Below are 25,350 nucleotides of genomic sequence, written 5' to 3'. Positions count from 1 at the left end.
GTCAAACCTTTAGTCGCTTGATTACTGATGGGTGGGGTGTTTGGAGCGGGCCTCTTGGAGGGGTGCCGGGGGGGTGACAGGGAAGTCTCACTGTACTGGTAGTCAGTCCCTGAGCTGAGGTCCAGGCGGAGGGGGCTAGAGGCACCCTGAGAGGGGCTTTGGTCACCCCAGGCCTCGCTGCTGTTACTGTTACTCCCACTGCTCTGATTGTCCATGAAGTTCTTGTTCTCCTGGATCCTCTGGCTAAGCTCGGCTCGACACTCCTTACGCACATGCTGCTGTGCCCTCCGCTCATCCTAAAGGAAGGGGAGACTATACTTTAAATTGGATCTGCTGTTCTTTGAATAACATCCCAACTTGTTACCTAAAGAGGAATATTAGTAATTCAAATACAGAGAGTGATTCTGATGTAGTCTCAAATTGTAGTCTCATCAGTCTTAAGAGATGTCAGTCTCAGCATGTGCAGGCATGACCCATTCACTCTTGATTATTATTATTACCTGAAGGCTCAGTGTGGAGTTGCTGTCTGAATCATCCCCTGACACAGGCTCTCTTCCACCTACAGGACAAATACAGAGAAAGTTGACTATCTGAAATTGATTGAATTAGGGGCTTAGTCAAATTGAAATCTTGAAGTTTATAATCATTTCAGGACTGGAGTGTACCACTGTCGGGGAACTGATGAGCCAGGCTGGACCACCAGGGCTCCTGGGCAGTGCTGCTCTCCTCTGGTCGCTGAGGATAAAGCAGCCCTGCCATGGACAGCATGCCCTCAATAGCCTCCTCTTCTGTGGTTGGAGAGGTAGGGCATTGTCTGCAAACAAGTATAGTAACAACTTAATCTCTTAACTCAACTGGATAATGAATGAATCATGCACTGTATGCACTAATTTCCCCCATTGTATTTGTATTGCATTGGATTGATGCATACAGAATCCTTAGAACAAGAACGCCACTTGGTCCATTCATCCATTCTTCCTGTACCCTTTGAGTGGTTTGTGGAACTGGTGAAGGGCCTGGCTGGCCTGGTGTAGGTCCTTCACACTGCCTCGCGCCATCCTGCAATGCTCCTTATCCTCCCTTTCCTCCTCCTCCTCCTCCTCCTCGGAGCTCCCCGAATCTTCCCCCGAGGAGTCCTTTTTCTGCACAGTCACACATATGTGTCAGCCTTTATAACTTAAACAGTTCTGTGTGAAGGAGAGACAGGGCTTTGGGGAGGATGTGGGATTAGCTACCTGCATAGAGCAACGTTCTTCGGACTCAGAGTCTGAAATGTCGGAGTACACCACGGCTCCTTTCCTGAGATCGGAATTCACTCTTTCAAAAAACTCTGAGGAAAAAGAGAAGGATGAATTAAATATCTGCACCTAAATGTTACGTGAAATTCTGGTGCATTCAAAGATGAGCCTACCTAAACCGTTGATTGACAGCTGGTGAGATGACCAGTTAGACTCACTGCTGAGGGGGCTGGGTTTCTCCTCTCTATCTTGGTCTTGATGCTGTTCCAGCTTGCTGTCATTAAGCTTGGTCTTCACCAGGACCCCTTCCCTCTGGTGGTCGCCAGTCCTCCTACCATCCCGCACCGGACTACTCTTCACCCTTGTGTGACGACGCTCATCTCTGTGCACACAATAGTAAAAGGAGAAAAAGCCTAGAGGCAAACAAATAGACAAACCACAGCATATGGCACTGAAAGCCATCTTAACTCCTGTTATTTAGGTTCAAGTTTATTTAAGTGATGAGTTGAAACATGTAAAGATCGCATAGTGCAGCTGGTACGTCCTAGCACAACGGCAGCTCTGAGTTGTAACATGAAACCGCTCCAGCCAATAAGTTGAGCAGTGCGGAGCATCGTCAAAGCCAGTTGGAGGTTTTGGGTGTTGAGTAGGTGGTGAGTTCTTCCAGCTCACCTAATAATCCTGCCGTTGCACATCACCAGAAGGAGGTTGTTGTCTAGCCTCCTGTCCACCGCTGCAGCCGACGCCATGGACGTCTTGTTGAACTTGGCCATCACCGTGGAGCTGAACGGGACATCCTGAGAAAAGGGCATAGAGATTTACTATGACAAAAGTTTATAATTAACCTAGCCTCAGTGTATGGGTAACGTACTCCAAGACATGGATAAACCAGGAGAAATGGAGTCATTGTAAATAAGAATTTGTTCTTAACTGACTTGCCTAGTTAAATAAAGGTTAAATAAAATAATTTTAAAAACTATGTGTTACACAAGCAGCGTAGGGGAGAGGGTAGTGTGTCAATGCCCTCACCTCCTCAAAGGGTCCCACCTCCAGCCTCTTGAGCACCTGTCGCGTGTGCAGCTCCAGGATCTCCAGGTTGGAGGGGGTCTTGGGCGCATGGTGATGATGGTGGTGGTGCCGTAGCCGTCTGGCTGTCCTGCGAGCATGATGTCTAGCCTTCTCCAGAGTCGACCGCGTCAGTGGGCACGGTCCACATCCCTGAGATTTCACTGGCTTGCTACCTCCACTCTGCTCCTCCTCCTGTGGTCAAGATATGCTAGTTAGTACAGAACCACAACGCTACAATATCCAGCTTCAAAGAAAGTGCTTTTGACCTGGTATTTATAAAAAGAGAAAAAGGAAAATATTCAGGGACAGCTAACTTTTACTCAATGAGCACAAAATGTTTACAACCAGCTCCAAGTAAGAAGCTTCAGTGTCCTTGTGAGTCACTGAGCATTTCTTCTCCTTTATGCTCTCACATAACAGCCTGAGGCCCTCTCTCCCCTTCTAGTCTCCACGCTAGGCCTTACCTCCAGGTAGCGGATTTCCTTTGTGAGTTCTTTAATCAGATGGTTGGGTCTGATATGGTCTGGGACCTCGCTGGCCTGCTCTGTGACCTGAGGAGAGGCAGAGAGCAGGGGGACAATGACAGTCTTGTACAGTCTTGTCTGCAGATGGTGGTTACAGTTTCCCAGCCAGATCATACCATCACACCAGATACAACCTGCCCACCATTGGCCTTGAAGGAGCCCAATGTAGATTACATTAGAATGTAGATATTGTGAACAAATGTCCTATTCTGTAGTCAGATGTTGCACAGACAAAAGAAGCCAATTTGCCATCGAGAATCTGTTTTTCTGTAGTATCCTACCTCTCGTTTCAGCCAGTTTTTCAGTGCAGTAATCAAGGCTTTCACTCCATCTGTCAGGTAGACTGGGGGAAGGCAGTTATCCTCTCGTAACTCTGAGAATCATATGAGAAGGATGTTTGGGGAAAAAAGGGCAGAAAGTCACATCACCAAAACAGCAACAAACTCCTCCGCTGAGTGGTATTTCTCTCACCTTTTAGAGTCTCCAGTAGATTATTGGCCACGTACCAGCAGATTGCCTCAAAGTAAGGGAATTTGAAGAGGTCCGGAGTCTTTAACCGCCACTCCATTTCATAACACCTGTAGTTGAGGATGCAGCAATGGAGATCAAACACAGCTCCACAGGGCTGAGACCTAGGCTGAACACATTTAAAATACTCAAATACGGGACAACGGGATGATTTTATGGGACAGTTTAGTAGCCTCCATTAATATTTTTAAGTACGTGATTGGTTGACAATAAGACATTGACCTACGTCTCTTCTTGCGCTGTGCAGAATATCAGATCTCAACAACGATTTTAGAAGTGTTTAACATCACCAGTAACACATTCTTATGTTATATGTTTTGTCATAAGTGGGTTGGAAAGTCAATTCACATCGAAAGAATAGGAATTCTGACTGAAATATAGGACAAATCAAACTTTTTTTATAAATTAGTGGCATTTTAATATGATAAAATTCAGGAAATTATTTGGTAGCGTGGCGCGGGACAAAATGCGGGACTGTCCAGAACATGTGGTCACCCTAAGAGACCCATCCCACTGGGCACAGATGTCAGTTCAATGTCTATTTTTTTTAAATTATACACTACATGTGGACACCCATTCAAATGAGTGGATATGCCCATTTCAGCCACATCCGTTGCTGACAGGAGTATAAAAATCAAGCGCACAGACATGCAATCTCCATAGACAAACATTGGCAGTAGAATGAACCGTATTGAAGAGCGCAGTGACGTTCAACGTGGCACTGTCATAGGATGACACCTTTTCAACAAGTCAGTTCATCAAATTTCTGCCCAGCTGGAGCTGCCCCAGTCAACTGTAAGTGCTGTTATTGTAAAGTGGAAATGTCTAGGAGCAACAACGGCTCAGCTGTGAAGTGGTAGGACACACAAGCTCACAGAAAAGGACCGCGAGTGCTGAAGTGCCTAATTTTTTTGTTGTTGACTGTCCTCAGTTGCAACACTTACTACCAAGTTCCAAACTGCCTCTGAAAGCAACGTCAGCACAATAACTTTTCGTCTGTAACTTGAAAATTGGTTTCCATGGCCGAGCCGCCGCACAGGTAGCCAACTGTAAAGGAGGAATAATAGTCTGGGGCTGTCTCATGGTTCGGGCTAGGCCCCTCAGTTACAGTGAAGAGAATCTTAACGCTACAGCGACATTCTAGACGATTCTGTGCTTCGAATTTTGTGGTTACAGGCCCTTTCCTGTTTCAGCGTGACAATTTATACAATCACACTGAGATTAAAAATATATTTTGCCCTGTATAACATTACAATAAAAACAGAATAATAAAACATACATGTATAAAACAATATAATTCAGCACACAAACATATTTAATAAAAGCAATCACATTCAACTGCATAGAGGTCCTCAATCAATAATTTAAACTGCCTGAGTGGCACCAACACATCTAACTGCAGTGAATTCTGCAGATTGCACAAGGGCGGTATGGAACACAAAACGAAGTCCATACAGAAATAGTTTGTTGAGATCAGTGTAGAAGAACTTGACTGGCCTGCACAGAGCCCTGACCTCAACTCCATCAAACACCTTTGGGATGAATTGGAACACCGACTGCGAGCCAGGCCTAATCGCCCAACATCAGTGCCGACCTCACTAATGCTCATGGGTGAAGGGAAGCAAGACCCCGCAGCAATGTCCCAACATCTAGTGGAAAGCCTTCCCAGAAGAGTGGAGGCTGTTATAGCAGCAAAGGGGACCAACTCCATATTAATGCCAACTGATTTTATAATAAGATGTTCGACGAGCAAATGTCCACATACTTTTGGTTATGTAGTGAATATACAGTACCAGTCAAAAGATTGGACACACCTACTCATTCAAGGGTTTTTCTTTATTTTACTATTTTCTACAAACCAAAAAATGTGTTAAACAAATCTAAATATATTTTAGATTTTCAAAGTAGCCACCCTTTGCCTCGATGATAGCTTTGCACACTCTTGGCATTCTCTCAACCAGCGTCACCTGGAATGCTTTTCCAACAGTCTTGAAGGAGTTCCCACATATGCTAAGCACTTGTTGGTGTGCGGTCCAACTCATCCCAAATCCGGCTACATCCCTGTTAGTGAGCATTTCTCCTTTGCCAAGATAATCCATCCACCTGACAGGTGTGGTATATCAAGAAGCTGATTAACAGCACGATCATTACACAGTTGCACCTTGTGCTGGGGACAAAAGGCCACTAAAATGTGCAGTTTTGTCACACAACACCACAGATGTCTCAATTTTGAGGAAGCATGCAATTGGCATGCTGACTGCAGGAATGTCCCCCAGAGCTGTTGCCAGAGACTTGAATGTTAATTTCGCTACCATAAGCAGCCTCCTACGTCGTTTTAGAGAATTTTGCAGGACTTCCAACCAGCCTCACAACCGCAGACCACGTGTAACCATGCCAGCCCAGGACCTCCACAGCCGGCTTCTTCATCTGCGGGATCATCTGAGACAAGCCACCCGGACAGCTGATGAAACCGAGGAGTATCTGTCTGTAATAAAACCCTTTGGGTGGGGAAAAAAAAAAATCTGATTGGCTGGGCCTCGCTCCCAAGTGGGTGAGCATATGCCCTCCCAGGCCCACCTATGGCTGCGCCCCTGCCCAGTCATTTGAAATCCATAGATTAGGGCCTAATGATTGTATTTAAAAATCGACATATTTTCCTTATATGGATGTTGAAATTGTTGCATGTTGTGTTTATATTTTTGTTCAGTATACACACACATTCCCAAAATCCAATCAGTTTTTCACATTGATTCATCACATTTTCTTGTTGTTGTTGAAATGAAGTGGAAACAACGTTGATTCATCTAGTTTGTGCCCAGTGGGATCACGGTCAAACCATAGACATTCTACCACTACTTCATCACTGGCCATTAAAAAGAAGATAACAGCAGTGTATTTGGCCATTCATTTCATAATGTTATTACTTCGGTTAATACAATGAAAGTTAATAAAATACGCATAGGCCAGTGGGGCAGTTTTTCCAGGTGCTCACCTGAGCTGCATGCCTATGTTGAGGTTGTGGAGAAAGTTCCCACCGAACGCCATGCAATCCTGAGAGGTGAGAACAGCATGGATCCATCCTGGGGAACACAGAGGAGGATGGACCAAATCAACAGCTGACCTACCAATGTGGAGCAAAAGGCTAGTAGCACGAGGCAAACACACTCGCACGCACACACAGTGTGCCAGCTGAAAATCAATCCATCACCCTCTCCAGTTTCAAGTTTCTCTGAAATCTGCTTTGCATGCAATACATTTAAACATTTCATTTGGAACATTTTGGAAGGATTGTATTACACCAGAGGATATATCCTTCCATGTGGCAGCAGTGCAGCCAAACAGGTGTGACAATGCTGTGCCGGTGGACCCTAAACATAATAAATGCTCTGTCATGGAGGGTGAACATGGAGCTGCTGTGGCCCCAGCAGAGAGGACGGTAGCCGCTCAAGAGATTATATGGATGGCTGATACCAGATGGGGTTCTCTCTCAACCCCTGCCTGTCTGCAGGTCGCCTACATACCAGCCATCAATAGCCCAACACTGACCTTCCCTACCAGGGGGCCTTTGGCTTCACGTGATAATTAAAGTGTCTGAAATGGTATATGTTACAACATACACTACCGGTCAAAAGTTTTAGAACACCTACTCATTCAAAGGTTTTTCTTTATTTTTACTATTTTCTACATTGTAGAATAATAGTGAAGACATCAAAACTATGAAATAACACATATGGAATCATGCAGTAACCAAATCAAACAAATCAAAATATATTTTATATTTGAGATTCTTCAAATAGCCACCCTTTGCCTTGATGACAGCTTTGCACACTCTTGGCACAATCCCCCGCTCTAAAATTCTCTTTAGCTTAACTGTTCTTTCAGTTACATTCATCTACGATGTCAGGAGATAGATATTTGTTGTATTAGTCTTTCTATGCACTTAGAAACACATTACATTTTTCCCTGGGGAAAATTGTGAAAACAATTGTGAAACATCCTTACCTGGCTTTTTTTGGCAAACACCCTGGAAAGTCCACCCAAATGCACATTGAGATTGGGAAAGGGAAAACCTAGTCAGTTGCACAACAATGCATTCAACCTAAATGCATCTGCGACATTTAACCCAACCCCTCTAAATCTGAGAGGTGCGGGGGGCTGCCTTAATCGACGTCCACATCGTCAGCACCCGGGGAGCCGTTGTTGGGGTTTAAATGCCTTGCTCAAGGGCAGAAAGGCAGATTTTCCACATTGCCGGCTCAGGGATCCGAAACAGCGACCTTTCAGTTACTGGCCCAACATTCTTAAGTGCTAGGCTACCTGCTACCTCATGGCTACCTTATTTATGAGTGTCATGCTTTAGTGGGGTATTGATAAACAATGTCTTTACATGGGGATTAACATTGTTTGCATATTAAAGAATGCTGGTTGTGTCGTTTATATACTGAGAGCCCGTGTGTGTACTAGGGGCCTGTGGGAGCGATTTGACAGGTTGGTGAATATGGACCAGGGCCGGGCAGCTCTCCCAGCAGGGAGCCACTCGTAATCTCAGTGTCTGCTAGCATCATCAGCCCAGAGAGCTTTCACACCCCCCAGCCCTCCAACTGGGAAAAGCAGCCTTGTGGGAAGCCATGTGGTTTCCCTCTAGTGAAAAAAATAAGTTTCACTATAAATAACTTGGAAATCTGCTTCTCTGCCCTGTGGTTAGAGAAACTGGATAAAATATATATCATACACAGTGCCTTGCAAAAGTATTCATCCGCCTTAGCGTTTTTCCTATTTTGTTGCATTACAACCTATAATTTAAATGGATTTTTATTTGGATTTCATGTAATGGACATACACAAAATAGTCCAAATTGGTGAAGTGAAATGAAAAAAATAACTTGTTTCAAAAAATTATAACAAATAAAACAACAGAAAAGTAGTGCATGCATATGTATTCACCCCCTTTGCTATGAAGCCCCTAAATAAGATCTGGCGCAACCAAATACCTTCAGAAGTCACATAATTAGTTAAATAAAGTCCACCTGTGTGGTGGATCACATGACCTGTCACATGACCTCCATATATATATATATATATATATATATATACACACACACACACACACAGCTCAAAAAAATAAAGGGAACACTTAAACAACACAATGCAACTCCAAGTCAATCACACTTCTGTGAAATCAAACTGTCCACTTAGGAAGCAACACTGACAATAAATTTCACATGCTGTTGTGCAAATGGAATAGACAACAGCTGGCAATTAGCAAGACACCCCCAATAAAGGAGTGGTTCGGCAGGTGGTGACCACAGACCCCTTCTCAGTTCTTATGCTTCCTGGCTGATGTTTTGGTCACTTTTGAATGCTGGCGGTGCTTTCACTCTAGTAGTAGCATGAGACGGAGTCTACAACCCACACAAGTGGCTCAGGTAGTGCAGCTCAGCCAGGATGGCACATCAATGCGAGCTGTGGCAAGAAGGTTTGCTGTGTCTGTCAGCGTAGTGTCCAGAGCATAGAGGCGCTACCAGGAGACAGGCCAGTACATCAGGAGACGTGGAGGAGGCCGTAGGAGGGCAACAACCCAGCAGCAGGACCGCTACCTCCGCCTTTGTGCAAGGAGGAGCAGGAGGAGCACTGCCAGAGCCCTGCAAAATGACCTCCAGCAGGCCACAAATGTGCATCTGTCTGCTCAAACGGTCAGAAACAGACTCCATGAGGGTGGTATGAGGGCCCGACGTCCACAGGTGGGGGTTGTGCTTACAGCCCAACACCGTGCAGGACGTTTGGCATTTTCCAGAGAACACCAAGATTGGCAAATTCGCCACTGGCGCCCTGTGCTCTTCACAGATGAAGCAGGTTCACACTGAGCACATGTGACAGACGTGACAGGGTCTGGAGACGCCGTGGAGAACGTTCTGCTGCCTGCAACATCCTCCAGCATTACCGGTTTGGCGGTGGGTCAGTCATGGTGTGGGGTGGCATTTCTTTGGGGGGCCGCACAGCCCTCCATGTGCTCGCCAGAGGTAGCCTGACTGCCATTAGGTACCGAGATGAGATCCTCAGACCCCTTGTGAGAACATATGCTGGTGCGGTTGGCCCTGGGTTCCTCCTAATGCAAGACAATGCTAGACCTCATGTGGCTGGAGTGTGTCAGCAGTTCCTGCAAGAGGAAGGCATTGATGCTATGGACTGGCCCACCCGTTCCCCAGACCTGAATCCAATTGAGCACATCTGGGACATCATGTCTCGCTCCATCCACCAACGCCACGTTGCACCACAGACTGTCCAGGAGTTGGCGGATGCTTTAGTCCAAGTCTGGGAGGAGATCACTCAGGAGACCATCCGCCACCTCATCAGGAACATGCCCAGGAGTTGTAGGGAGGTCATACAGGCATGTGGAGGCCACACACACTACTGAGCCTCATTTTGACTTGTTTTAAGGACATTACATCAAAGTTGGATCAGCCTGTAGTGTGGTTTTCCACTTTAATTTTTAGTGTGACTCCAAATCCAGACCTCCATGGGTTGATAAATTGGATTTCCATTGATTATTTTTGTGTGGTTTTGTTGTCAGCACATTCAACTATGTAAAGAAAAAAGTATTTAATAAGATTATTTCATTCATTCAGATCTAGGATGTGTTATTTTAGTGTTCCCTTTATTTTTCCATACATACATACATACATACATACATACATACATACATACATACATACATACATACATACATACATACATACATACACCTGTTCTGAAAATCCCCAGTCTGCAACACCACTAAGCAAGGGGCACCACCAAGCAAGTGGCACCATGAAGACCAAGAAGTTCTCCAAACAGGTCAGGGACAAAGTTGTGGAGAAGTACAGATCAGGATTGGGTTATAAAAAAATATCCAAAACTGAACATCCCACGGAGAATCATTAAATCCATTATTAAAAAATGGAAAGAATATGGCACCACAACAAACCTGCCAAGAGAGGGCCGCCCACCAAAAGCTCCACAGCGGAGAATGGAGTATCTGTCCATAGGACCACTTTAAGCCGTACACTCTACAGAGCTGGGCTTTACGGAAGAGTGGCCAGAAAAAAGCCATTGCTTAAAGAAAAGAATAAGCAAACACGTTTGGTGTTCACCAAAAAGCATGTGGGAGACTCCCCAAAAATATGGAAGAAGATATTCTGGTCAGATGAGACTAAAATTGAGCTTTTTGGCCAGCAAGGAAAACGCCATGTCTGGCGCAAACCCAACACCTCCCATCACCCCGAGAACAACACCCCCACAGTGAAGCATGGTGGTGGCAGCATCATGCTGTGGGGATGTTTTTCCATCGGCAGGGACTGGGAAACTGATCATAATTGAAGGAATGATGGATGGTGCTAAATACAGGGAAATTCTTGAGGGAAACCTTTTTCAGTCTTCCAGAGATTTGAGACTGGGACAGAGGGTCACCTTCCAGCAGGACAATGACCTTAAGCATACTGCTAAAGCAACACTCGAATGGTTTAAGGGGAAACATTTAAATGTCTTGGAATGGCCTAGTCAAAGCCCAGAACTCAATCCAATTGAGAATCGGTGGTATGACTTAAAGATTGCTGTACACCTGCAGAACCCATCCAACTTGAAGGAGCTCGAGAAGTTTTGCCTTAAAGAATGGGCAAAAATCCCAGTGGCTAGATGTGCCAAGCCTATAGAGACATACCCCAAGAGACTTGCAGCTGTAATTGCTGTAAAAGGTGGCTCTACAAAGTATTGCCTTTGGGGGGGTGAATAGTTATGCACTCTCAAGTTCTGTTTTTTTGTCTTATTTCTTGTTTGTTTCACAAAAGATATTTAGCATTTTCAAAGTGGTAGGCATGTTGTGTAAATCAAATGACAGAAACCCCCCCCCAAAAATCGAATTTTAATTCCAGGTTGTAAGGCAACAAAATAAGAAAAATACCAAGGGGGTGAATACTTTCGCAAGCCACTGTGTGTGTGTGTGTGTGTGTGTGTGTGTGTGTGTGTGTGTGTGTGGCATGTATGTAATTAAAGCATCATCACCTATTTGACTTGCCATATGATGTGAGGAAGTTCTGTGAACCACAGTTGACGGAAGGAAGATGGCATGTGGTGCTGGTGTCCACGGTGACAAAGTGGTTCACTCAGGCCCTTCGGCGCTTACAGTTGAAGACACAAATCACACAGACCTTCCTGTGAGACGCCATCAAAGGCTAGCTGGTCTGCTCAGTGCCAAGTAGAAAAACAGCTCTATGGCTCCTTATGGCTCTTGTGTTTTTTAATGCCCTGAAGCAGAGCTTTCGAAATATAGTGCTGTATATGAGGCATGTTGAAACAGTAGAGTAATTTGAACACTTTGAACTCAGACAAGTTCCTTATAAAAAAATTAACACATTTTGTCCTGAGGTGAGAACGGAGACAGTTGCAGAAACTTAGTCTCTCCTCACCTGTGGGGATGAGGACGGTGGTTCCCTGTGGCACCACACACTTGTAGCACTGGTCCACCTTGTCCCCGAAGAACACCTCGCTCTGGTTGGGGGACGAACTCCACACCTCGTATAGTGCAAGATTATCCTGGGTCGGCTTGATCAAGTAGAAAATCTTCTCTCCCTTCAGGACAAAGATGAAACATTTGAATTATTAACATAAATGTACAGTAGCGTATCTGAGGGGAATATTTGTGATTAATCATGCTGGGCTGTCAAACTACATAGCCAAAGCAAACAGATTTGAACAACTCTGGAGCCTAACCATAGCACATATTTCAAAAGGGATACGCTGCGGTCTGAAGATATACAATATGCTGAGCACAGCAATTCCCCAGTTTACCCAGAGTACATGGTACCACACAGATGTGCCTCCGAAGTCTATGTGGAAGTCTGTGTAGCTGTCCTTCACCCCCATCAGGCAGTACTTCTGAACAAAGGGCTTGGGGAAGAAGGAGTCATCTGGCCAGTAGTTCTCCACCCAGGACATCTTCTGAGCGATATCAGGCACCACCACCAGCTCTGCCATCCTGAGAGAATACAAAGGAAGAGTTTAGGGATGTTCTACCAGTTAGGCAGAGTCGTTCGTTACGCGACTCATCTTTCAATACATCCATCATTGCGCACTAATAAGGCTGAACTGTTCGTCATGTGACACCTTCAGATCACTGTTCACCAATCAGCCAGGCATTGACTAATGAGATTCATTTAAAATAATGCATTTCTCCCCACCTCTTTGCCGTTTTCGCTTTCTGTTTTACAGATCACCCACCAACAGGTCTGAGGCCTCGTCTTACCATAGGGGGATTGGCTTCGTCGCCCCCTGCCTGCTAATCAGGCAGTGCTGATGGTTCTAAATCAGTATGCCCTAATGGGGTTCCTCCAGAGGACACCTTTTCAGATGACAAGACACATTCTTAAAAAAAAAAAAAATCTTTCAAATTATCATTTCCACTGTGAAGCCTGGTAGAACATTGATGCTCAGTTATGAAGGATCCAAGCTTAGTCTCATATTTTTTTCCAAACCTTTCCGTCTCTCTAAATAGGCTGTAAGCAAAGTGCCTGTGGGCAGTGGATCCCTTCTGCTTGTCTGTAGTAGACAGCATATCTTCAATAGTGCCGTCAGCGCTGTACTTCTGAACTCAGCAAGAATTTGCATCCCTGCTGTTTGGAGTGCAATGCTCATCTCCTCTCACTACTATACTTGCAAGCATGGTGAATATACATTTTGACCCAATTATAGTCCTACAATTTCACTGAATCACAGGAGTATTCACTAAATCATAGCAGGTAATCTATAACAATTGTATTAAGTGCTTTTAGCTACAAATATTATAATGGTGAACATTTAGTGAAGCCAGAAAATACTAAAGTCAATCCAAATTATACAATGATCAAAGCAGCAGCAGGACATGTGTTAACTGCGAAAAGTAACCAATACTTACTTGGTGTCTGAAAACTCCAGACTGATCACGTTCAGCACCTTTGGCCGATGAGGTTTGTAGTAATACTTGACAAAATCTCGAAGCTTCATTTTGCTGTCTGCCTGTCTGGCAACATCAATGACATCCACGATTTTGTCACCACCTGCAAGAGAATGCGTCAGATCAGATGATTTATGCCATGCGGGAGGCAGTTAGGCCTAATGGGCAGTTGAGGATAGGACAGGCATTAACACTTGAATGTAGCATGTTAGGTAAGAACAGGTGACAGATGAATTTGAAATGATATTACAGCCATATTATTCGGTGTGACTCATGACGGAATATCACAGAACAACAGACTAATAAATGCTAAGCTCTACTTTCAAAAAAGAAATACTAACATTTTGAATTCTGCCAGGTATAGTCAAACCAGTCCAATCCCTGCCCTCTCCCCCAGCCCAGCCACGGGGCCTGTCAGAGCCACTAGAGTTCTCAAGCGCAGTTGTCCAGTGATGGAGGCTGCAAGGCGTGAAGCTTGCTGACACTTTCATAACCCCCCTAATACTTCTGATGGATGCCTCAGGGCTGCTGCAGTCTCCCCACTGGAGGAGGTGCATTGAAACATCCAAAGCAATCTCTCCAGATCCAATTACTGTACTCCCAGTGATGAAGGCAGCAACAGGAGGGAAGGCTTGGAGGGGACCTAGTAGGAGTTGGTTAATGTCTTTCATGTGTGTAAATAACCTCACCTGTATTCAACTGGCAAACGGCAAATAGACAATGGCGGAGGGGGGAGCGGTGAACAGACCTGCCGTTAACATGGGGCCGTACCAGGACAGCTGGTGGTTGTGCAAGCCCAGCCCTGTTTGGCCCCACTGGCCACCGCCTGATGTCAGGGAACAGCTAAAGGCAGAGCAGCCTCACATACAGAACAGCCAGGAGAGCACTTGTGTACAAATGGGGAAGGGTGCTGCCTGGGCGTAGTATGACCAACGACAAGTGGGGGCAAAAAATCTCTCCAGCCACAAATGTCCTAGGCAAATATTTATGCTCCTCATATAAGCAATTATGATCCCTTCATCAATCTTTTCATCCAGTGACAGTCAGGGACCAGAAGCACAGGTTTCCTGGAGAATAGATGAGGCTTTCTTAGTACCAGGTCTGAAGTGCTTGGATAGTGTGATGTAACAACCATGCTCCGAAAAGGGCAATAGCTGATTTACAACAGGTTTGCCATTAGGCTAAAATGGAGAGATGGCATGGAAAACACATTTTTCAATACAATAACTTACAGGTCCCTGCTGGGCCTAGCAGGCAGAGTGCCCTCTGAGGTAAATTGATTACCGTAATTTCCGGACTATTAAGCGCACCTAAATATAAGCCGCACCCACTGAATTTTAAAAAAAGGATTATTTTGAACATAAATAAGCCGCACATGTCTATAAGCCGCAGGTGCCTACCGGTACATTGAAACAAATGAACTTTACACAGGCTTTAACGAAACACGGCTTGTAACAAAAATAAATTGGCTTTAACGAAACACGACGTGTAACAAAAAATAAAAAATTAGCAGTAAGCTTTAGTTGTCTTTTTGCACTGAGTCAATTCCTCACGCTGCTGTTTCCAACGTCTTATCATCGACTCATTAAGACCAAGCTCCCGTGCAGCAGCTCTATTTCCTTTTCCAACAGCCAGATCAATCGCCTTCAACTTGAAAGCTGCATCATATGCATTTCTCCGTGTCTTTGCCATGATGAGGGTGACAAAATGACTACCGTAATCAGAATGATGGGAAGTTTGAGAGCGCTCGATTTAAGCTAAACAGTAAACAAAAAATTTGTTTGACCTTAACCCGGTCGGCAATTTCATTGGTCTAATGAAAGCTTCAAGCCGGCAAAAAAACTGAGCACGTCACAGAATGTATTTTTTTTTATAGAAAAATCAATTGAAAGTGGGAAAAATCCATATATTAGCCGCGTCATTGTTTAAGCCGCGAGGTTCAAAGCCTGGGAAAAAAGTTGCGGCTTATAGTCCGGAATTCACGGTAGCTGGGCAGCTGGCCTGTGGTGAATGCTTGGGTTGTAATGAAGCAATTAAACATTATGTGAATATAATAATAAATGTATATAGCGCTTTTCATTAAACAATCTCAAAGTCTCTTTAAAAATATATATATATATATCAATAATCAGAAAATATTTTCAGACTAATCTACCCCCAAAGAGACCCACACATGAATACGGCCATTCATTGACTGGACCATTTGGATTTGATTGTCAGGTTGACACCGTAACCTAGACTGATAACACCACAGGCTTAGCTTAAAGATGCACTATGCAGAAATTGCCATTTCCTGGAGACACAATGATTCCCATGCTAAGAGGCACAATGGCCAGTGATGCACTTTCTCAGGTTAGCTGCAAAAGTGAGATGGTTTTGTCTCCACTCTGTGTGTGTGTGTGTGTGTGTGTGTGTGTGTCAGTAGACTGATAGCAGAGTGAACGTAATTTGAGCCCAAAAGAAACTTAGCCGGACATGAACCTGAGATGTCTGATAATGTACTGGGGAAGTAAGGGGATCCCATAAGTACCAAACTCAATAGTGGAGAGAGGTGAAGAAACACTGTCCTCTAAACTAATCCACCATTATCTACACACGTTTTCATTATCGGTGGATTAAAGGTAGACTCAGAGATATGACGTAGATGCAGAAAGTAAACAGCATTGTGGGTCAATTTCCGCAACAACTAAGAACATTGAAGTGCGAGGCTCAACTTCACTGTTTTGGTGCCCTGACTACCACACTGTGAACAGTATAAAGCGCACCCTTACACTAGAGATTGACTCGGAAGTGAAAATTCATTCCTGTGAATATTTTTCCTGTATTGTTCTAATCCAGCAACAGTTCTATCGGCACGAAACTTTCCTGCCCCTTCCCGATAAAAATCACTCCCGTCCTGTGCTCATTTTTACACGCAGAAATATGTAGGCTATTGTGTTTTTATGAAGTATTGAAAATAATTTCAGTAATTCAATATGCAACTGTGATATGTGGTTGTCTATACTGTCTTAGTTAAATGCACCGACTAAGTTGCTCTGGATAAGAGAGTTTTCTAAACAAACCTTTTCACTCAGGTCCCCCTTCCAGCATTAGGGTACATTCCGTGCACCCCCCACTTCTATGGACACAAGCACTTTTCATGACATGTACGAGATCTTCAGTTTCTTGGCAATTTCTCACATGGAATAGTTTTCATTTCTCAGAACAAGAATAGACTGACGAGTTTCAGAAGAAAGTTTGGTTTCTGGCCATTTTGAGCATGTAAATCGAACCTACAAATGCTGATGCTCCAGATAAATAGTCTAAAGGCCACTTCTATTGCTTCTTTAAATCAGCACAACAGTTTTCAGCTGTGCTAACCTAATTGCAAAAGGGTTATCTAATGATCAATTAGCCTTTTAAAATGATAAACTTGGATTAGCTAACACAACGTGCCATTGGAACACAGGAGTGATGGTTGCTGATAATGGGCCTCTGTACGCCTATGTAGATATTCCATTAAAAATTTGCCGTTTCCAGCTACAATAGTCAATTACAACATTAACAATGTCTACACTGTATTTCTGATCAATTTGATGTTATTTTAAATGAAGATTTTTTTTTTGTTGACATTTCTAAGTAACCGCAAACCTTTGAAAGGTAGTGTATGAATATTTAGGCTACAACATTTACAACATGAACTTACACATTTAAAAAAATATATATAAAACTCAGTGGCAGCACTGCATCAGTCAATCTATTTGTATTTCACTCTTCACCTCAGATGGCACGGGTTTAGTAAAATACGCAAACAATTGGGCTTGACCGGTAACGTTGTTGGGAGAAGGCCTAGAGCAGATATGCCACAACACTTGGTTGGTAGCCCATTTGATTAAACCACAGCATTTTTATAAAACATTTTACAAGCTGTGTACTCGGTTCCTTCATCGTCAAAGACAACCATAAAATGTAGCTAAAACATTGCTCTTTCCTTGGCTCTAATGTTAATGATAGGTCCTTGGCTGCAACTCCTCTCTTGAAGGCTTCATCATTCACTGACTTAGCCTATGTTGGCATCTGAGGTAAAGTAGTCACTGGCTAAAACTGGAGCAAGGCGTGAGAGTGAGCCGACGGAAGGGGGAGGGGGCAAATAAGCATTTATTTGTAGAGATTTATTTATTTTTCCAAAGAAATTTAAAACTCAGTGTATACCTATTCCTGTACTGCCCGTTCTGTTGACTGTCGATCCGGTCTCAAACTTGACTCCCATTCCTGCCGGAATCGCTCGGAACCCACAAGATCAGTAAGAGTCCTGTTGCCGTGTTAAACCTCTACCGTGCACATGCGCAGATACTGTGTGTGACCGTGTGAGAGAAAAGTCTTGCATCTCACTCATCTCAATATATGGGGTGCTGCTCATGGCAACATCATTTCGCTGACTCTACCTTTAATGTAATATGTAAAAAGACGGGCCAAGTAAACCTCCCAGCTCGTTTACCTGAGATGGCCCCGAGGCACATTAAGTTACAGTAATGTACAGACACGTTACACAGCAAGCACTTAAATATTCATCCTAAATCCTCAACAAGATGCTGAGCTAGCATCTCATTAATAAACACGTTCGATTTAACATCTCCCTCAGTGGTAAATGATCCAGAAACCTCTAGAGAGCTTGTGTTCATAGAAAACAGATATTAGCACACTGACCCAATTCCTTTGAAAATGGGCCAGTTTTGAAAATAACTATGGCACAATTAATGTACACAAAGCAAAACAAAGGCACCAAAACAGCACACTGTGACAGAGTGATCGATTCTTAAAATGTTCTCTCCTTACCAACATACTCCTCCACATCCCTGACAGAGAAGCTGGAGGAGGGCAGCTTGAGACCCAGTCCGCCTAGTTGGGGAACTGCGATGGGGTAGCTGAAGCCCTGCTTCTCCAGGTACTTCTGTGTTACCTGATGACCCTGCATCTGCACCAGGATCTCAGCCGCACTGCAACAAAGGAAAGAGGGGTCATTAATATGAATACATCAAATAACATTTTATTGGTCACATGCACTAAATACAACAGGTGTAGACTTTGCTGTGAAATGCTTACAACACGAGCCCTTAACCAACCCGAGTGAAAAAGTAAGATTTTTTTATTTAATAGTAACACAATAAAATAACAATAACCATGGCTGCAGGAAGTAGTTGGGTGGGGGTGTTGCAATTTTTGCAGTTGTTTTTTGTGCCCGCGATGAAGACGTCTATATCGGTCCGCTAATACAGTAAAGGCCCAGTGTACAGTCGTGGCTAAAAGTTTTGAGAATGACACAAATATTAATTTTCACGAAGTTTGCTGCTTCAGTGTCTTAAGATATTTTTGTCAGATGTCACTATGGAATACTGAAGTATAATTATAAGCATTTCATAAGTGTCAAAGGCTTTTATTGACAATTACATGAAGTTGGTGCAAAGAGTCAATACTTGCAATGTTGACCCTTCTTTTTCAAGACCTCTGCAATCCGCCATGGCATGCTGTCAAATTAACTTCTGGGCCACATCCTGACTGATGGCAGCCCATTCTTGCATAATCAATGCTTGGAGTTTGTCAGAATTTGTGGGTTTTTGTTTGTCCATCCGCCTCTTGAGGATTGACCACAAGTTTACAATGGGATTAAGGTCTGGGGAGTTTCCTGCCATGGACCCAAAATATCGATGTTTTGTTCCCCGAGCCACTTAGTTATCACTTTTGCCTTATGGCAAGGTGCTCCATCATGCTGGAAAAGGCATTGTTCGTCACCAAACTATTCCTGGATGGTTGGGAGAAGTTGCTCTCGGAGGATGTGTTGGTACCATTCTTTATTCTTGTGAGTGAGCCCACTCCCTTGGCTGAGAAGCAACCCCACACATGAATGGTCTCAGGATGCTTTACTGTTGGCATGACACAGGACTGATGGTAGCGCTCAGCTTGTCTTCTCCGGAGAAGCTTTTTTCCGGATTCCCCAAACAATCGGAAAGGGGATTCACAAGTCCTCAGCAGTCCAATCCCTGTACCTTTTGCAGAATATCAGTCCGTCCCTGGTGGTGCCCCGATCCTGCAGTTGAATGAACTTTAGGAGATGGTCCTGGCACTTGCTGGACTTTCTTGGGTGCCCTGAAGCCTTCTTCACAACAATTAAACCGCTCTCCTTGAAGTTCTTGATGATCTGATAAATGTGGCCCCATCATCGGATGGGGCCACAGTGTCTCCTGACCCCTCCTGTCTCAGCCTCCAGTATTTATGCTGCAGTAGTTTGTGTCGGGGGGCTAGGGTCAGTCTGTCACATCTGGAGTATTTCTCTTGTCTTTTCCGGTGTCCTGTGTGAATTTAAATATGCTCTCTCTAATTCTCTCTCTCTTTCTTTCTTTCTCTCTCTCTCTCTCTCTCTCTCTCGGAGGACCTGAGCCCTAGGACCATGCCTCAGGACTACCTGGCTTGACGACTCCTTGCTGTCCCCAGTTCACCCTGCCGTGCTGCTGCTCCAGTTCCAACTGTTCTGCCTGCAGCTATGGAACCCTGACCTGTTCACCGGACGTGCTACCTGTCCCAGGCCTGTTGTCCCAGACCTGCTGGAACCCTGACCTATTCACCGGACGTGCTACCTGTCCCAGACCTGCTGTTTTCAACTCTCTAGAGACAGCAGGAGCGGTAGAGATACTCTCAATGATCGGCTATGAAAAAGCCAACTGACACTTACTCTTGTGTTACTGACTTGTTGCACCCTCGACAACTACTATGATTATTATTATTTGACAATGCTGGTCATTTATGAACATTTGAACATCTAGGCCATGTGCTGTTATAATCTCCACCCGGCACAGCCAGAAGAGGACTGGCCACCCCTCATAGCCTGGTTCCTCTCTAGGTTTCTTCCTAGGTTTTGGCCTTTCTAGGGAGTTTTTCCTAGCCACCGTGCTTCTACACCTGCATTGCTTGCTGTTTGGGGTTTTAGGCTGGGTTTCTGTACAGCACTTTGTGATATCAGCTGATGTAAGAAGGGCTATTTAAATACATTTGATTTGATTTAGGTGCAATCTTACTGGCAGCAATATCCTTGCCTGTGAAGCCCTTTTTTGCAAAGCAATGATGACGGCACGTGTTTCCTTGCAGGTAACCATGGTTGACAGAGGAAGAACAATGATTCCAAGCACCAGCCTCCTTTTGAAGCTTCCAGTCTATTATTCGAACTCAATTAGCATGACAGAGTGATCTCCAGCCTTGTCCTCGTCAACACTCACACCTGTGTTAAGGAGAGAATCACTGACATATCAGCTGATCCTTTTGTGGCAGGGCTGAAATGCAGTGGAAATGTTTTTGGGGGGGATTCTGTTCATCTGCATGGCAAAGAGGGACTTTGCAATTAATTGCAATTCATCTGATCACTCTTCATAACATTCTGGAGTATATGCAAATTGCCATCATACAAACTGAGGCAGCAGACTTTGAAAATTAATATTTGTGTCATTCTCAGAACTTTTGGCCACAACTGTACTATTTTTGTGAAAAAATGTAAGTTAAATATATTTGAGTGTTTACCAGCATTTGTAACTTGAGTCTGATAATTACAGTGCCTTCGGAAAGTATTCAGACTCCTTGACTTTTTCTACATTTTGTTAAGTTAGTCTTATTCTAAAATATAATAAATAAATAAATAAATAAATAAATAAATACAAATCCTCAATCTACACACAATACCCCATAATGACAAAGCGAAAACAGGTTAAAAACAAATACCTTATTTACATAAGTATTTCCTTTGCTACGAGACTCAAAATTGAGGTCAGATGAATCCTGTTTCCATTGAGCATCCTTGAGATGTTTCTACAACTTCATTGGAGACCACCTGTGGTAAATTCAAAGATTGGAAATGCACCTACATCTATAGAAGGTCCCACAGTTGACAGTACATGTCAGAGCAAAAACCAAGCCAGGAGGTCGAATTAATTGCCTGTAGAGCTCTGAGACAGGATTGTGTCGAGGCACAGATCTGGGGAAGGGTACCAAAACATGTCTACAGCATTGAAGGTCCCCAAGACTCTTCCTAGAAGGACAACCATCTCTGCAACACTCCACCAATAAGGCCATTATTGTAGAGTGGCCACACAGAAGCCACTGTTCAGTAAAATACACATGACAGCATGCTTGGAGTTTGCCAAAAGGCACCTAAAGACTCTCAGACCATGAGAAACAAGATTCTCTGGTCTGATGAAACCAAGATTGAACTCTTTGGCCTGAATGCCAAGCGTCACGTCTGGAGGAAACCTGGCACCATCCCTACGGTGAAGTGTGGTGGCAGCATCATGCTGTGGGGATGTTTTTCAGCAGCAGGGACTGGGAGCCTAGTCAGGATTGAGGGAAAGATGAACGGAGCAAAGTAGAGAGATCCTTGATGAAAACCTGCTCCAGAGTGCTCAAGACCTCAGACTGGGGTGAACGTTCACCTTCCTACAGGACAACGACCCTAAGCACACAGCCAAGACAACGCAGGAGTGACTTCAAGACAAGTCTCTGAATGTCCCCGAGTGGCCCAGCCATAGTCCGGACTTGAACCCGATCGAACATCTCTGGAGAGACCTGAAAAAAGCTGTACAGTGACACTCCCCATCCAACCTGACAGAGCTTAAGAGGATCTGCTGAGAGGAATGGGAGAAACTCCCCAAATACAGGTGTGCCAAGCTTGTTGCGTCATACCCAAGAAGACTTGAGGCTGTAATTGCTGCCAAAGGTTCTTCAACAAAGTACTGAGTACTTATGTAAATGTGATCATTTTAAATGAGCAACAATTTCTAAAAACCTGTTTTTGATTTGTCATTAAGGATTTTGTGTGTAGATTGATGAGGGACATTTTTTTAATCAATTTTAAAATAAGGCTGTAACGTAACAAAATGTGGAAAAGGTCAAGAGGTCTGAATACTTTCCAAAGGCACTGTGTAAGGGTAAAAGTGACTAGGCAAATCAGGATAGATAATAAAACGTAGCAGCATGTGAAGAGTGTGAAAGTGTGTGTGTGGGGGGGACGTCAACGTGCATGCGTGTGTGTGTGAGCGTGTGTGTGGGTATATATTTACACACGTGTGTGTTGGAGTGTCAGTGTAGTATGTGGGTAGTCCAGTGAGTGTGCATAAAGCCGGTGCAAGAGAGAGTCAGTGCAAATAGTCCGAATAGCCATTTCATTCACTGTCAGAAGTCTTATGGCTTGGGGGAAGAAGCTGTTCAGGTGCCTTTTGTTCAGACTTTGCGCTCTGGTACAGCCTGATTTGACTCATTTTAAGTAGATGCATTCGTGGAGTGTGTTGACCAATCATCCTTCATGTATTCACATTCAAGGGCCACAGGCTGAATACATGAAGGTGGTCTGTTGATGGTTGGTCTGTTGTCATAGTTTTCTATGACCTATTACAGCTGTCAAAATAGGCACCACTGCAGTGTTCATGCTGTGCTCGTAACCAAGTGAGAAGTGGGAATTTACCACATACGACTGTGAAAAATCCACTTGAACAGCCCTCCAACAGCTCCCACATGCTGACCTCTGACCTCACCTACTAAGGAAATGACCTCGATAATAGCATCTTCGGCAGTTAAATGCAACAAAACATTATTTATAAAAAGCAATCTATTAATATGTTTAACACTAATTTTTACAGGCATGATAGTTGTACTTTTAGTTTATGGTTTACGCAGCTTGAGGCCATTAGCAAATTGGCATTTCTCAACGAGTTTAAAAAGAACGTAAATGCATCCAACTGGTAACTTCCCACGTCCCACTTGGTTACGAACACAACATTAGATGCAGCGGATCCAACTTTTCTGGAGCCCGCCTCCCTACAGCTAAAGGTCCCGAAGCTTCTGCGCATGTGCAGGATTCTCTAATTTACGCACAGTCTCTGCTCTACTCGTAGAGAACAGGCTACTCTGGTGAATGGTGCTTGCTTAATAAAGTTTGACCAAAGCTGAATCAACGTCTGCAAGATCACATAATGATAGTATTCAACATAACAAAACCGAATATAATAGCATAGTATAATGTTACTGGAAGACAAAAAAACACCACCTCATTCCTTATGAGATTTTAGGATGATTGTGATAATGGTCACATTTCTATCTCGTGGCCAAAATTCAACAGTGCGCACCACTAGCCAAAATGTGCTTTGAAACTAAACACAGGTAGGCTATGCTACAGTTTGTTAACACCATCTGCCCTTAAATTCTCTCACTGTACATAATTCCAAACAACACTAAGACGCAAGAAGATCTAAAATGCATATGAATATGACTGCATGGTTGGCATGCAGATACTGCATGGACGTTTCACCGGTAAAAAATGTAAAGAATTATCAATCACGATTGACAGTGAGAAATGTGAAGGGACAGTGACCACAAAAATGTGTGCGTAAAGTCGAGGTAAAGAAACACATGGGCAGAACAGGATTTGGATCTTCGGCTCTGGGGAAAAGGGATCCAGGGTGGCAGGACAGGGGTGTTAACCTACAGATCCGTAGCCTCTTGCATTTTTTGTAAGAGTTGAGTTTGTATTTGAAATGTGTCACTAAGGGGCAAGAGCCCAGTTCATGATGGTTCAGTGCAATGCCCAGACCACACCAGGAAAACACTGGTTTTCAACTCAGGGTGTGAACCTGGGACTCACTGCTATGTGGGGACTCGTGTGTGCATCTGTGGCTTGGTCACAGGGGTGTCAGGCCTGCTGGTGGCTGGTATCTTGGCTCCTTCAGTACCTGGGAAAGGGCCTGTTCTGCAGCTCTCGTACAAACACAGAGGTCCCCGCCTGCACCAGCCTGCTGCCATCGTCAGGCTCTGTGTAGTCGTGCCGGTGCCAGTTAATACGCTTTTTCACTGTAAAGGCAACAATTAATTGTTAAACTCTTGAATATAAAGAGACTCAGTGATCACAGTAGATACTACACAGAGCTAACAGGGCTAGACTAGCTACTTAAGTGTCTGAAGAACATGAAAGCCTTGAGTTATGGATCGTCTCCATAAGTGGTTTCACAAGCCCATAAAGCCCACGTCCTCCGCAGACGAACGAGGGCCATGTTCAATCTCAATTTGATGATAACCCCGCAATTGAATTGCCCTAATAATGCCCCCCTCCGTATGCTCTGGGAGGTCAGACCCACTTTAGACCATAAAGAGAGAAAAGGATAGATGTCTACTTGACAGCCAACTATTCCCCAACTAGCAATTAAAATCAACCGTGCTGGAGTAATGCAGCGAGACAGAGTGCGTGGTGGTGGGGTGGTACTTACTCAAGCAGGGTCCGTGTTGGACATCACAGTTGGGACAGTGGTAAACGTCGATGTCGACGGCATGGTGCTCTTCCACTTGGACACAGCTGGGGCAGGAAGAGAAAAAGGAGATATTTTAGACTCAGTTATAGGAAATAAGCACATACTCAACACAAAATTCCACATATCTCTAGAAAATATATACTGAACAAAGATAAAAATGCAACATGCAACAATTTCTAAGATTTTACTGAGTTATTTTTTATTTAACCAGGCAAGCCAGTTAAGAACAAATTCTTATTTACAATGACGGCCTACAGCAGGCCAAACCCTGGCGACGCTGGGCCAATTGTGCGCCGCCCTATGGGACACCCAATCACGGCTGGTTGTGATACAGCCTGGAATCGAACCAGGGTGTCTGTAGTGACGCCTCTAGCACTGAGATGCAGTGCCTTAGACCGCTGCGCCACTCAGGAGCCCTATCAGAAATCAGTCAATTGAAATAAATTTCTAATCTACAGATTTCACATCCAAGGGAGCCAGGCACAGCCAATCAGAATGGAGTCTCTCCCCACAGACAAAATTACTCCTCAGTTTCATCGGCTGGTCTCAGGCGATCCCGCAATTGAAGAAGCCGGATGTGGAGGTCCTGGGCTGGCGTGGTTACATGTGGTCTGCGGTTGTGAGTTCCGGTTGGATATACTGCCAAATTCTCTAAAAAAAACATTGGAGGCGGCTTATGGTAGAGAAATTAACATTAAATTCTCTGCCAACAGC

At 44.2% G+C, this 25,350-nt stretch overlaps 1 protein-coding gene across 5 annotated transcripts in view; it reads right to left on the bottom strand.

Annotated features, from left to right (window-relative positions):
* The window catches only part of LOC106561353 (lysine-specific demethylase 7B), a 43,101-nt gene that overhangs the window by 2,349 nt on the left and 15,402 nt on the right, over nt 1–25,350 (bottom strand). For 3 of the 5 annotated variants that reach the window (XR_001318784.2, XM_014125213.2, XM_045688350.1), the window contains exons 2-19: nt 24,595–24,680; nt 24,064–24,181; nt 18,137–18,297; nt 13,283–13,424; nt 12,181–12,367; nt 11,799–11,961; nt 6,351–6,438; nt 3,302–3,408; nt 3,112–3,203; nt 2,771–2,857; nt 2,268–2,498; nt 1,911–2,035; nt 1,412–1,620; nt 1,236–1,330; nt 985–1,142; nt 666–814; nt 501–559; nt 8–296 (exon numbers count right to left, since the gene is read on the bottom strand). Coding sequence is in view for 4 of the 5 variants with exons in the window: in XM_014125213.2 (XP_013980688.1) it covers nt 8–296; nt 501–559; nt 666–814; nt 985–1,142; nt 1,236–1,330; nt 1,412–1,620; nt 1,911–2,035; nt 2,268–2,498; nt 2,771–2,857; nt 3,112–3,203; nt 3,302–3,408; nt 6,351–6,438; nt 11,799–11,961; nt 12,181–12,367; nt 13,283–13,424; nt 18,137–18,297; nt 24,064–24,181; nt 24,595–24,680 (2,546 nt within the window). In the remaining variant the exon portion in view is untranslated. Of the gene's footprint in view, nt 1–7; nt 313–500; nt 560–665; nt 815–984; nt 1,143–1,235; nt 1,331–1,411; nt 1,621–1,910; nt 2,036–2,267; nt 2,499–2,770; nt 2,858–3,111; nt 3,204–3,301; nt 3,409–6,350; nt 6,439–11,798; nt 11,962–12,180; nt 12,368–13,282; nt 13,425–18,136; nt 18,298–24,063; nt 24,182–24,594; nt 24,681–25,350 lie in introns of those variants that run through there. The other 2 variants (XM_014125214.2, XM_014125215.2) reach the window with 2 other exon arrangements.

This window comes from Salmo salar, chromosome ssa10 (assembly GCF_905237065.1).
Source record: "Salmo salar chromosome ssa10, Ssal_v3.1, whole genome shotgun sequence".
NCBI classification, from domain to species: domain Eukaryota; kingdom Metazoa; phylum Chordata; class Actinopteri; order Salmoniformes; family Salmonidae; genus Salmo; species Salmo salar.
The sequence above is the reverse complement of the archived record's forward strand: the minus strand, read 5'-3'. Positions and strand labels throughout refer to the sequence as shown.